The sequence below is a fragment of the Saccopteryx bilineata genome, chromosome 3 (assembly GCF_036850765.1).
Source record: "Saccopteryx bilineata isolate mSacBil1 chromosome 3, mSacBil1_pri_phased_curated, whole genome shotgun sequence".
Taxonomy (NCBI): Eukaryota; Metazoa; Chordata; class Mammalia; order Chiroptera; family Emballonuridae; genus Saccopteryx; species Saccopteryx bilineata.
Window position 1 is genome coordinate 291,179,749 of NC_089492.1, and position 14,187 is coordinate 291,193,935.

At 62.2% G+C, this 14,187-nt stretch overlaps 1 protein-coding gene across 5 annotated transcripts in view; it reads right to left on the reverse strand.

The window, feature by feature from the left end:
* TP73 (tumor protein p73) overlaps positions 1–14,187 on the reverse strand; it is a 56,112-nt gene that overhangs the window by 22,204 nt on the left and 19,721 nt on the right. The window contains exon 1 of one of the 5 annotated variants that reach the window (XM_066270632.1): positions 8,474–8,554. The exons of the other annotated variants lie outside the window; for them this stretch is intronic. Coding sequence (XP_066126729.1) covers positions 8,474–8,512 — 39 coding nt within the window. The 5' untranslated portion in view covers positions 8,513–8,554. Of the gene's footprint in view, positions 1–8,473; positions 8,555–14,187 lie in introns of those variants that run through there. 5 annotated transcript variants of the gene reach the window in all.

Genomic DNA, 14,187 nt, shown 5'->3' on the forward strand with positions numbered 1-14,187 from the left:
CCAGTGGCCTCCCCTCCAGGGACCAGTTGGAAGATTTGCACCAGGCCTGCCTGGGAGGCCGGACAGCGGGGGCTCCGGCAGATCCTCACTGAGTCCCGCAGAGCAGGACGATGCCCCAGAACCTTCTCCACCAGGGCCCCGTGGCCCTCTACGCAGTCCAGTCCGCCCGCCGCATAAACCCGGGGAGCCGGCGCTGGGTGGCGCAGAGGGGCCGGACCCGCCCTCCGCGTGGGCAGCCCACGCACCTTGTTCATCCACAGGGCACCGAGGCCCCGGGCCGAGGAGGGCGCTCCATGTCAGCCAGGGGCACCCACAGTCTGTCCCCCTCCCCGGGCCATGTGACGGGGTGCTCACACACAGAGCAGAAGGCACACTGGATGGGGCCAGCAGTCTGCAGAGGGAGGGGCTGCTGGTCGGGGGCGGGGGCGGGCGGGAGCAGAGGCCCGGGCCCTGGATGAGGTCCTGAACTGCACCTGGATAACCCCAGCTCCAGGAAAGGAAAGAGCTGACCTCTTCCAAGGACTCCAGTCCCAAGGCCACGAGGACACTGCCCTGGGAGCAGTGGGGGAAGGGAAGAGACCCGAGGGTGCTCCTCTGGGGGGGTGTCCATCCCAGCTCCTGCCCCATCCTAGCCTTGCAGCTGTGCCCCCAGCCTGGGGCCTCCTGCAGGAACAAGAGGGTCCAGAAACACTGGAACTCATGACTTCCCATCGGGAGGGCCAACCTTCATCTGGGAGACCCCGTGATCCGGGGAGCCCCCTTGCTGGTACATGCGTCTGGTCTCACCGCACAAAAGCCCACCTTGATGATGGTTGCAGGGGAGGAGACTGAGGCTGGGCCCATCACGCCAAGGAGCAGGTTCGAGAGCCAGACCTCCATTCCCTCGCTCAGAGGACAGTCCCTGAGCACCAGGGGGGTAGGGGTAGGGGGGCGTGGGAGAACCCAGGGCCCCAGGGAGGTCACTTTCCAGCCATCATGTTGCATTTAGCACCGCACTGGACGCTCAGAAATTCAGGGTTGAAGGAAACAGCCCCCCCAAAACTTAAATAGACCCCAAAACTCATGCAGACTTACCACGCGCACTCCTGCTCTGGGCGCCCCAGGGTCAGGCCACCTCCCTGTGAGGGTGGGACGTCGCCCCTGCAGCCCCCGTGGTCTGCACCGGGCACCCACCCTGTCCGCCGGTGGGGTCTCCTGGTGGGCACGTGGTCTCCTGCCCCCCAGGCTGCCCCTTCCGCGGTGAGCTGCATTTCCTAAGCCTCCCTCCGTGTGCTTATCTGTTCAAAACGTGGGAATCATCTCACATCGTTTTGGGGGGATAGATGATGAAAAAGAAATTGTTTATAACGTCTGTGCCCCAAACCCTCCGGGTCACCCGCTGCCTAGCGTCCATGGCCCACGGCCAGCACCTCCAGAATGATCCAGACGAGAAAAGCCACGGCGGGCCCTGACCTCGCCATCGGGCCACCAAGTGATGTCTATTTAGGTGCCGCACGCGGTGCCCTCAGAGTGGAACCTGTTTTTCTAGCGGGCCTGTGCAGGCCAAGCTGCCAGCAGAGGTCGATGTCCTTCTGGGGTCACACCTCTAAGGGGACCGCCCCCTCCCAAGGCCTTCAGCTGGGTATAGTGTGTGACGGTCGCAGAAACACTTGTCGATCAATGAAATTTAACAGGACTCTGGTTATGTCCCTGCCAGTGAGGGATGCTGAAGGGGGCCAGAGCAGGCACAGCCAGGGGTGGGGTGGGTGGGGGCACTGGGCTCAAACCTGGGTTTGCTCCCTGGCCTCCAGGACAGGAAGGTTCGGAGACAGAAGCCCTGCGCCTTTGGGTGGTGAGAACTACCCCCGTTTCCAGCCTCCTTTGGGCAATACTGGTCAGTGCCATGGGACCTTGGCTTGTGCTAGCCCCTTGCCTCCCGCTCCGTCTCTGTGTTCCCAGGCTCCTCCTGCTCCTCTGGGTGGGTGGAGTGGGAAATGTTGTCACACACAGCCCCCCGCCACCCCCGCCATGGGCGCACGCCCAAGCCCACGGCGTCTCTGAGGGTCCTGTCGTTAATGCACTCAGGAGCCGAGACAGGCGCCAGCACCCACGTCCACAGCGTGTCGGCGTGGTGACTGCAGCTCCCTCTCCCCTACCTACCTGCCTGTGGTTGAGGCTCACATGGGTTCTGGTTCCTTCTTTCATGAGCCGGGGTGGGGGGTGGAGAGGGGAGGCCAGCTCAGTCACCCTCCTGCGTTCCACAGCATTTCCTCAACGGTTTTTTGTGTTTTTAACTGCTCTTTCACGGTCTGGCCGGAAGACATCGTCACACACCGTGCCCCAGCCGAGGACCCCGGGACCCACCTCTGTCTGAGCTGGTATCCTGGGAGGTCTGACTCCACGAGGACCTTGACCTCGCCTGGCAGCTTAGGCCCACGTTGCCTCTGCAGGGCTACCTGAGTTCAGCAGAGAACGTCCTTCCTGCACACCCAGGAAGGAGGGAAAGGGACCCAGTAAGGAACAGAAAGGACAAAACAACTTGAACAAGCACAAGGGCATCTGCCCTGTGATGAGGGACCCAGGATGAGACACGTAATCCTAGAATCCCGTCCTCCCAGGGCAGGGAGACACGTCCGTGGGTTAGCAGAGAGAAAGCATCTTCACGGCCCAGAACCCGGGCCCCACCTGTCACAGAACCTCTGCTGTCCGGGGGCACGAGGCTCCCGGTGAGGGAGTCTCCTCTCACTGGAGTACTGTGACCCAGCAGGAGAGAGCTCCTCTCACTTTGTGACCTCAGCCAGGCTCACGGGGACCACACAGGGGACCTTCCCCCCAAGGGCCCAGTGAGGGTGATGCGGCGGCTGAGTCAGGCCTGCCAGAGGTCTCCATCCTTTTGGGAGACTAGGGGACTGAGGACATTCACAGCCATCCCAAAGAAAACCAAGAGGCCCACATGGAGCTCCAAGCAAAGTCCACTGTGACCTTCCCAGGTGACCCCCTGCCCGGCCTGAGGCTGCACGGGTCCCTCTGTCTCCATCCCTCCCTCCCAATCCTGTCGGGTCCTGACACCAGGCCCCACGCTGCCCTGCCTGCCAGGTACCCCGCCCTGTGAACCTGCAGCACCCACGTGTGTCCAGTGCTGCACGGGGACCTGGCCAGCACGCCTCCCAAGTGACAGTCTGAATGCACAGTCTTCCCAGCTCCTGTCTAAGGTCAGCCTCTGGGCACCCCGCACCCGAGCTGCCTCCTTCAGGCCCAGCCCAAGCTCTGTCCTGGTTCTGTTCTCGCCATACCTGCAGCCTCTGACCAGTTGCCACCCTGGCCTTGCTGCCCCCCGCCCCGTCCCTCTCACTCCCTCTGCTGGACTCTACTCCCAGCCTCCAGGCCAGGAGCAGGGCCTGGAGAGCTGCCTCCAGCAGCCCGGCCTGGCCTGGCTGGCCCCTCCTGGCTGGGGGCTGGAGCGGAGCCCACGAAGCCAGGCCCACAGGTCAGGAGACAGGGTCCGAGCCCCCACTCCACCATGGCCTGGCTGTGCGGTCCCCTCTCTGTGGCATGGGGTGGCGTCCTTGTGGGATCAGTGTGGATCCAAACAGGAGGGGGTCACAGGAGCCCGGTGCCCCACCCCAGATCCCCACAGCCTCCAGAGATGCTCGGATGTGGGCTCCAGGGGCGAGGCCCCCGCCGGTGCTCCCCACTCCCAGCATGCACCCTGTGTGTCCTTGTCAGGCCGCTGCCCTGAGTGGGGCAGACAGGCGCCTGCCCCGTCCCTGTTGGCGGCTGCGCAGCATGGGGCGGGCGGGCGGGCACCACGGGTCTGATCTCCAGGGGTCTTCCCGGAGCATCTTGGGGAGAGCCGACCAGGGCCCCCTTGGGTGTCTGCTCTGACCCCCTGCATCCCTGTGCTCCTGGGAGAACACCAAGACCAGCCTTTTGTTTTTTTTTTTTGGTTTTTTAAAATAATAATAAAGAACGAAACTTCAAACTCTCTGATCCTCTCTGGCAGGCATGTCTGGGCTTGGGGGCGACCTCACCCAGAGGTGAGTGACTGACACGCAGTCTGGCTCCGGCTCAGAGATAACCCATCCCACTCGGAGCGAGCCCTCCATCCCGCTGGCATTTCCCACAGCATCTCCCGGAGTCTGTGATTAAACGGATGGAAATGCCGGCAAGATTCAACATGCACCAGGGGTGGGGGGGTTGGGGGGAGGCTCCCTCTCCTCCCGAAAGCGTGCACACACACTCTCTCCACTCACCCGGGGCTGAGGCGAGCCTTGCCCAATCCTATGCCAGGGCCGTGTGGAACTTTCCACACCTTGCACCAGAGAGAAACGTGCCCCTGGAAGCCCGGGCTCCCCCAGGCCTGTGTCTGCGGGACCGAGAGGCTGAGCCGCAGACACTCTGCCCGCCTCCACTTGCAGCGGGTGCTGCCAAGGCAGCGAGGACCCAGAGCATCCAGGGTCCCGGTGGAGGCTGGGGGTGGGGGGGCACAGGGGTGCCCCGCTGGGCTCTTCAGAGCTGCCGTGAGCAGGCAGGTGGCCCATGGGATACACAGATGTTATTATGTAACCACCAGAAAACGAAGCCCAGTCCAGGCGCCGCTTCTCAGGGTGCCAAGGGGCTGGGAGGAGAGGGGCGCCCTGTGATCGCCATGGGAGGGGGCCCGGCATCCTGGGGACGACGGGGTGCAGGTGTCGGCGTCCCACTCCTGCAGTCAGTCAGCCTTTCCCAGCCCTGCCCGCAGCTCCAGAGCCTGACCCAGTGCAGCCTTGACATCCTTCACCCATCCATCCCTCTGTCCGTCAGTCTGTCCTTCCTGTAGATGCAAATCAGGACCATCAGGGGGCAGCAGTCTGGGTGACGCCCTCCCCACTGGGGGACAGTAAACGTGAGCAGCTGGAGGGACACGTTTAATGGTGACAGCTGGACAGAGTGCACGGGGAGGGTTGGGGCAGTCATGGGTGGCCACTGAAGATGGCCTCAGGGGAAGGGACAAGGGGGCTGGGACCCACAGAGGGGGTTCAGAGCAGCCCACAGAGTGGGGGGCACTGCAGGGAGAGGGCGTGGGGGCAGGAGCCGGAGAGAGCGCCCTGCACTTACTGAGAGGTGAGTCTCTGCACTGGTCATTTCCCCCCCTCCCCCAAATCGGGGCCCTGGGGTGGACAGACAGGCCGGCCCCAGCCCCTCCCACCCGGCAGGTGAGGGTGCTCTGTCGTTCCCCCAGGGAACGCAGATGCAGCCCGTGCCCTCCCGGTCCTCTCTCTGAGGCCCCAACCTCAAACAAGCGAGCAGCCAGGCAGGCAGGGCCGGTGGCTCACTTCAGGTTGAAGACAAAGGCAGGGCAGGGGCGCCCAGGCCAGTGGGCTCTCCAGGTGACCACTGGAGATCTGCCCCAGCTGCAAGATGCCACCATGGGTACCAGGTTGAGCCCAGGGGAAGGTTCCAGGCTGGAGACCCGGCTGCAGGGCCTGTGGCCAGAGGGAGGGCTGAGGGGCAGGGCCAAGTGCAAGACCCCGGTCAAAGGGTCAAACCCCTCCCAGTAGAGCAGGCCAGGACGGCTGAGTGGTGGGGATGGCTCAATCTAAGGAAGCTGCGGGCCACCTGTGGGCCATGTGGGAGCAGCGTGGGGGCCTAGCACAGTTAGAGAGCACGCGTGCAGGCTCCTAGTGAACTGCACGTTGGGTGTGCAGGAAAGGGGGTGTCAAGAACAGCACCAGGGGTTGGCCGAGAAAAGGAAGAGTGGGTTTTCCTCTAGCTGAGACGGGACATGTCAGGAAGGGGCAAGGTGGGAGGGAGCTCAGCTGGTGCTGGTGGGTGGAGGTCCCAACAGGCATCCAGGTGGGGCAGCTAGACAGGTGTCTGGTGCTGGAACTTTGGGGACAGACACAGAACCTGGCCGAGGAGGCACATGTCAGGCACAGCAAGCCAGCGGGTGGGGGTGGCCCTCCCCGTCTCTCTGCGTCAGGTGCTGGTTCTCCCCTGTGGGAAGAGTCAGTCCCTCCGTGACCCCCCTGAGAGACTCACAGCCCCAAGGCACAAGACCGGAGAGAGGACGCCCTGTGGCTGTGCCCCACTCCCCAGCCCAGCACCCCCTCGCCATTCCCAACTCAGCTTTGTCCAGTCCTGGCCATGGACTCCCACAGGGTCCCGAGAGGCCCTGTCCCTTTTCTGTCCCCACTGTGTCCCACCTCTCGTCAGCACCCCCCCCCCAGCCGGCCCGTCCAGTCCTCAGTGCCTTCTCCATGTGCCCGGCCTGCCCCTCTGGTCTCTTTTGTGGTATCTCTTCCCCTGTTTGTCTCCTACTGGGGGAAGGGAGTGGAGCGTGGGGCCTGGGCTGTGCTCTCCTTTCTGGTCACCCTCCCTCCGTGCGACCCCAGCCCACCCTGGCAGCAAACCCCACTCAATCTGGGACCCCCACTGGTTATCACCATCCAGCCTTCCTACCCAGCAGACACCGGCTAAGTGGCAGCTCCAACCAGACTCCTCCCCACCCTGCAAGACTCAAAACAAGAAGCTTTGACATTGTCCTGATTCCTCTCTGCCCTGAATCTGAATGTCACCTTCAAACTCCATCCCTCCTGTGGCTGCAGCCAGCCACCACCTCCCCTGAAGTCCGCGCCACCCTGCCCATTTTGCTCTGCGGGTCAGCAGCTCTGGACAGCGCCTACCTTTCTCCCTCCCTCCCTCCTTTCTTCGCACTCCCCTCATCCTCTTGGCTGATGCTGAATGCTTCATTTTCACTCCAAATACTCCTCCTGCAGCTTCCCATCTGAGTAAACGTCAACTCCCTTCACCCAGTCACTTAGGTCAAAACCTTGGCCACCCTTATTCTCTCACCCGGCCCCTCGGCAGGTCCCCACACCCGGGCGGCTCTCACACCAGCTGGGCTGCCACCTGGTCCGGGGCGCAGCCCCTCTCTCAGCCTCCGCCCTGCCCCCCTGTGGTCAGCTCCCAGCACTGCAGCGGAGGGTTTCTCCTCCCTCCACGTGCCCTTGTGTGCACGCAGTGGGCGCTTAGTAAAGTTTCCTGCCTGTGGGGCCCTCCTGCCTGCAGAGGCCGCTCCGTCTGTAAGGCCCGTCCGTACGCGCAGAGGGTGACCCGGTCCACACTGCACGGGGGAGCAGAGTCCTCCCCCCTGTGCCCCTCACGCTGCTCCCGCATGGGAGAGAGGGAGACCAGGGGCCCTACAGGTGGCTTCCTTCCGGAAGCTTAATGCTTCCTCCCTATTTCTTTATTTAGGGCTTAAGATGCTTTGGGTTGAGTATCACTTTCTCTCTGAGAAGGCAAGTCACTGTCATTGTCCTGGTTCAGTCACTGTCATACATCTCCGTGACCCAGCCCCGGTCCCCGCCCCTGCCCCGACCCGACTGGAAGGCATACAAGTCGCTGCACATACACTTGCTGGGGGGGTGAGCGGACATGGTTGCCCAGCTCCGGGGAAGCCTTGCCTGACACGATTGGCTGTTGCTGGTCCCCAAACATGGGCAGCAGCGGCAGGGTGGACTCCAGCGTCTCCCTGCTGCCCGCAGCTCAGGCGGAGGTGATGCTCACAGCCCCCGCCCAAGCCCCCGAGCCCTGGGTCCTTCCATCCCACCCCAGCACGGCTTATACTGCAATACACACTTCTTTTTGGGAGAAAAGGTTACACCAGAGTCCCACCCAACCCCGTGTCCCCAGGGCCTCAGTACCCACCCCCCACCATCTGCCCTCTGGTGCAGGAAACGGCTGTGCCCCACATCCACCTGTTCAATTAGCAGCCCGGTGCCGACCTGGCCCCAGGGACCTGGCAAGTCTGGAAATGAGCCCGGGTCCCTGAGGCTCAGTCCACGGGGGCCAAGTGCAAGCTGCAGCCTCTTCCTCTCCCTCCGCCAGGCCGGCTGTCCCTCCTGGAGGCCAGCTTGCCGCAGGTCCTTGACCTGGAGCTGGAACCCACGCCTTGCCAGCCACCCTCAGCCAGCGAGGAGCACTTCTGCCTCAGCTGTTAAATGAGCCGGTACCCAGGAGAAGATGCTCTTGGCCCGAAAGCAGGTGCGGAGGCCTCAAGCCCAAGCTCTGGGGAGAAAGAGGACCGACCCCCAGGGGACGCTGAGCTCTGGGCAACTGCGGACAGGACAAGGCGGCTCTCAGACCCTAAGCCTGGGATAGAACCGCCGCCCCCAAGTTGAGGAGTGCTGGTAGCCCCACCCCCAGGGACAGCCGCCAAGCCCTGACCAGACTCCCTCCCATCCTCCTCTCCCTGATGGCTGGTCCTGCCCAGCCAGTGGGCGCTGGTCCCCAGGATGGGCAGGCATCTGCCTCCACGCCCAGGACCTGCCCGCCTCAGTTCACCCTGGATGGTGGCACCCCCACCTTGCAGCAGGTGCCCGACCAGAACATGGACAAGAGAATGTCCCTATGAGCCCTCCACCTTGGTGAAAACACCACAAGGCGTCCCCTCCAAGAAGGGTGGAGATGGGGTCCCCAGGGAGACCAGCAGGGTTGCGCGCGGCACACCTACCGTGACCAGCTGCTGCATGGGGTCACTGACGTACAGCATGGTAGGCGCAAGAGGGTCTGCATACGCCAGGGAGCTGGCGCGCCGCGGGACGAGGCATGGGTCTGGGTGGCCAGGGGGGAGGGGACAAGGGACAGACTGGCGGTGGCCTGGCAGGGTGGGCCCCGGCGGAGAGGCTCCGAGGCTAGGGCGGCAGGAGCCCGGGATGCTGTGACACATGTGGGCTGTTTGTTGGCATTTTCTCTCTCTCCATCTCCCTGAGTTCTGTCAACTCGCCTGCATCTAACAACAAAACGGGTGCCCACCCCTTATTCCTCATGACTATTCATCAGAGCCCAGGCAGGCCTCAGCTTGCCCGCTGGTGAGCTGGACCGCACCACGAAGGCTGCCCGGGAGGGGGCGGCAAGCCGGCCCAGTGGCTGGCTCTGTAATTAAGCCACATCCACTTCCTCTGAGATGTAGCCCACCGTAGGTCCTGAGGGTGCCACGGGCCATTGGCCCTGAGCACAGGGGGGCCAGCCCAGACCCCCGAGACCTCAGTAGGCAAGGCCCTGGCCTACCCCTAAGCGGAGAGATGGTGCTTCGGCCCGGCATCCTGGGTGGAGCCATCTCTCTCCTACCCAGGGAAAGTGGTGGTCCACTGGGGCAACCCCAACGGGCTGAGCAGAGAGGGGAAACACTCGGGGAGACTGTACACCCTACCCACGGGGATCCTGGCAAAGGCGTATGCGTCCCAGGGTGGCCCCGGGCCGCAGACTGAGTGCGAGAACCCGGACACTACATGCTCCTGGCCGCGGGCTGCTGGCTGCCACTTGCCTTGTCCCTGCTGATTTTGTGTCCTGGAAACAAAGGAAGGTGGCCCAGCAGGAGGACCCCTGGGGCCCTACCCATCACAGTGAGCCCACTGTGCAGCCCTCAGCACCAACAGGAGTCTCACAACAGTGGCCTGCCCCGTGGGGGCTTCAAGGTGGTCACCACCACGCCCTTCCTAGAGTCTCCATTTCCACTTGGGTTAATTAAACATCTCTGGCACAAGGCGGCCCTTTGCAGGGGGTCCCAGGTCCGTGCTGGGGTCAGGGTGTGGGCACCCGTCAGGCACCACAAGTCACATGCAAGTGAACGGCCAACCTCAGGTTTCCAAGCCCCGAAGCACTGATCTCTGCCACCCACGAGACAAAGAAAACAGTAGTTTGCGGGTTAGGTGGCTGTTCAGGGAGGGATCTGCACGGGGCCTGGGGGAAAGTTCTGGCTGGAGGCAGCAGGTAAGAGTCACCGGAGCCGGGATGCCTGCAGCCAGAAAGGTCATGGGCAGGGAGTCCCCATGCCATCCTGAGAGGACCCATTCTTTGCTGCAGTGCCCGTGGGGTGGTGCTAGGCAGACAGGCTGGATGGAGGCACACGGACTGGAGAGGCGGGAAAGGCCCTGGGTCAAACCCCCACTCCCCATTGGGCACGGTACGCAGTTGGGCAAATACCCAGACACCTGGAAGCTGGGTGTCCCTGCCTGTTAAGGGAACACCTGATTAGAAAAGAGCCTCATTTGGGCTCAGGAGGGTGGGCATGTTCCTCCTGCTCTTACTCATGCAGGTTGTATAAGTAACAGAAAGGGGAAAGCAAAAGGAAGAAGACTTTTTTTTAAGTGAGAGGAGGGGGAGATAGAGAGACAGACTCCTGCATACATCCCAATCAGATCCACCCAGTGACCCCCGTCTGGGGCTGATGCCTCTGCCCATCTGGGGCCACGCTTGCAATTGAGCTATTTTTAGCAAGCTATTTTTAGCACCTGAGGTGTAGGCTCCACAGAGCCATCCTCAGTGCCCAGGACCTATGTGCTCTAACCAATCAAGTCATGGCTGCAGGAGGGGAAGAGAGAGAGAGAAGGAGGAGGGGGAGGGAAGGAAAAGCAGTCGATCGCTTCTCCTATGTGCCCTGACTGGGAATCGAACTCAGAACTTCCACACGCCAGGTCGATGATCTACCACTGAGCCAACCGGCCAGGGCCAGAAGCAGGATTTGAGGTAAAAGATGCCAGAAACAGGCACAGGGGGACACAGGGAAGACTTAGGGGTGGGGGTCAATCCCAAGATGGCCTCCGAGATTCTGCCCAGCTACACAACCTGCACAGCCCGCTACCCCACCCCCAAAGCTGTGAGGGTGATGAGGCCACCTGTGATTAGGTTACAAACCAGTCAACTTTGCGTTGATCAAAACAAGGAATTATCCAGGAAGGCCAGGCCTAATCAGGGGAGCTCTCCAAAGAGGCAGGGAGATCTCCCCAAGAAACAAATGGCTGGGTTGTGAAGGGACCTCGTGGCGGGGGATGGCCGGTGACCTCTAACAGCTGAGAACGGTTGCCCTCGTTCAACAGCCAGCAAGCAAGTGGGGACCTCCCATCGTCAGCTGCAAGGAACTGACTTCTGCCAACAGCCAGAGCCTAGAAGAGGCCTGTTAGCCCCGGGCAAGATCATTGTCCTGGCCGGCACTCGGCTGGCAGCCTGGTGAGACCCTGAGCAGGGACCCAGTGGGCACGTGCAGGACTTCTGACTCACGAGACTGTGAGATCATAAACGGGTGTTGTTTTAATGGGGTGGTTTGTTACATAGCAATAGCTGACTGATACACCAGAAGAGTGAGGAGCCCAGCTAAACCTTGGGCAGAGGAAGACTGGGGCTCCGTGGAACCTCGGACCAGTAGGCCAGCCAAGGGGTGGCCATGAACTCTCTCTGGGCTCAGGGCTGTATGGCACAAGGCTGGGCCCCAGGAGGAGCTAGCCACATCAGTGCCCTGGACTGGAGCTGCCTAGCAGGAGGTGGGGTCAGGTCAACAAAGGCCTCCTCTCTCCAGCCCTGGTGGAAAACAGAAGGTCCAGAGCAGAGGGGCTGCACCACCTGCACAGCAGGGCTGGGTCACCGGGGCCTGAACACCAGCACTGTCCCCACAGTGAGCCCGGGCCGACCTGGGACGCTTGGCGTCGCTGACCACATGTCCCCAGCCTCAGCAGTGCAGTGCCCAGAGCAGCGCCTGTCTCCTGCAACTGTCTCCAAAGTCCTGGCCACCTGGGGACGGGACCGGGTCACCTCTGCCGAGGGGCTCTCAGGGATCTGCTGTTCTGGTTCTCAATCACTGGCCACTCCACCCCAGTTATCATTTCCTCAGGTCTTCGCAGGGCAACTTGTCGGCCACACACAGGAAAGTGGCTCTGTGACGATGACAAGGCAGCTGGCCAGGTCTCAGCTCTGTCCGCAAGAAGCCTGTTGAAGGAAGGACTCCCTGCTGGGGGTAGGCAGGCTGGGAGTCAGTCCTGAAGACAATCCCGGGAGAGCTGAGCTCACTGCCTGCCCCCAGCTCCACCCCTGCCCTTCCTCTGGCTGCAGGCTGTGGACCCTCCCAAAGGAGAGAGTCCTTTCTCTCCCTGCTGGGGACCAGCCCAGAAGTGACTCCTTCCCAACCGGGAAGGCTGCTCTGAGGGACTGCCGGGGTCTCTGAGCCCCCAGGCAGCAGTCCTGCGTCCTGCGTCCTGCGTTGAAGCATGCTGTTGGAACGGGAGGAGGGGTAGTGGGCGAGACCTTGCTGGCAGCCCGCTCTACCCCCGCATGGGGGGCCACCTGGACACAACAGCTGTCACCAGACAAAGGCGCCAGGAGAGGCGGGAAGGGCGCAGGGAGGGAGGGGCCGTGGAGCACACTGACTCTACGACTCTGCAGGGGACACTGGGGACGAGCCGATGCCCCTGCGTCTCCCCCTTCCCCATGCTACCATCCTTAACAGGGAAATGTCTCCTTTGGACTGCAGAGGTCAGGAAAGGAACCTGCCCAGTCCACCAGCCTAGCGTGGGAGGGGACCCAAAGCCCCCAGAGGACCAATGTCCCCCCTAGGACAGTGCCTGCCTCAGTCATGCCATTTTTGCAAACTGAACCCTGCAATTGGGGAGCCCAGAGTAGTACCCAATCGAGAACCCTGGCCACCATGGACAAAGCAGAGGCCCTTGGACAAAGCAGCCAGGCACTGGGAAACTGCAGCCAGCTGCCCACGCTGCACTGAGCCCCTGACCTGGCATCTGGGCCGTGTGGGGCCACATGAGGGTGGGCGGTGGCGAGCTCACGATGTCCCCACGATGGGGCCTGGCAGGCATCAGGGTGAGGCGTGGAGGGTGGCCAGTGTGGTTCTGGGGAACCCCTCCCTCTGTGACGGAGCTCTGCCCGCAGGTATGTTGTGCCCAGCTTCTACTGAGTGGCATGTTGTTACCTGACAGGTTTGTTCTCTTGCTGTTCCCAAAGGTGACAGCAAGACCCACCCTCTTTACTCAGGGGTGGTGAGAACCGTGTCTTCCCTCCCTCAGTCTCCCCCACCCCAAGCCCAGACACACTCAGCACTGGGCATTCATCTTCCTGGGGGGAGCACATCCCACCCACCAGAACCTAGAAGGGGCTCTTCTGTCTCCCTGTGGGCAGGACCCCCTTCTGGTGCTGGGTCTGTGGGGTCTCCCCATCCCTCTGCCTCCCAAGGGGATAAGCCAGGCAGCTGGGTTGGGGAAGCTTCCAGAACTCTGGAGACAAGCCTGCTAGGAGGCTGCATGCAGGAGACCCCCCCTCCCTGAAACAGGACGGCAGCTCCTGTCCGTCCAGAGAGGAGACCCAGTGTAAGTCACGAACCCCCTTTTTTTATTGTAATGTCAGTGCCTGACATTAAGCCTGTGATTGCCAACGTATCCTTTTCAAAGACATCCATCTCGAATAAACACAAGTAGGCAGTAGAGCCAGCACCCCCACATTCCACCCCACTGAGGGCCCCTTCCAGAAAGCCCTGGGCCACCTAGATGATGACCGCTTGAGTGACCCTGCTTTACTCTCTCCGCTCTTATGTCTCAAGTAAACCCATAAAGAGGGACACCCCACCCTGTGACCCTAGACCCCTCCCCTCCACCCCCCTGGACTTCTTCCAGGTGAGCCCTGCACCCTCCGGGACCTGTGAGTAATAAAATCCTTCACCTACGACTTCCCTGGTGGTTTCATTCCAGTCATAATCAGACCCCAGCGGCGACACTAGCCCCAAGGGGGATTGTCTGTGGGATCTCGCTGCGGCCGCAGCATCAGTTCCAAAGGGCTGAGACTGACCCTGAGCAGTAGGGGACCGTGATGTCCAGGAAGGGGGTGGGGGCAAGGAGGAGCATCCTCCCGGGGAGCAGTGGCAGCACAGGGACTGTCCTTAAGGGAGAGGATGCCACCTCCCCCTCCTCGGCCTGCCCCAGGGGACAGGAGGCCTGCGCTTGCCCAGCGCCGGACTCAGTTTTCTCGCCTGCGCAGTGGGGTTACGAACCCTCGGGTGCTCCATGCGGACGGGCTGTTTCCACCGTGATGGTCTCCTGAGCGGAGGCAGGAGCCTGGCCAGGGGGTCAGAGCCCTCAGATCTAGTCTAAGAGTCCTCAGAGGAACGGGCATCACAGGGTGGGGGGGGGGGAGGCTCGCGGCCCATCAGACCCCACCCTATCCTGGGCCTGACCCAGCTCAGCATCAAGAAAGAGTCACTGCAGGGCCCCTGCAGCCCACCCATTTCTCTTCCTCGCCCTTCCTTCGGGGCTCTCCGCCCCATAACCCAGTCCCTGTAGTGGGAGGAGCCCACGTTCCACCATTCCATCCTAACCCTGTTTCAGGGGGCCCAGGCTGATCAGAGGCACAGAGATGGCTCGGAAATGGGCAGATGACCACGTCCAGACCAGT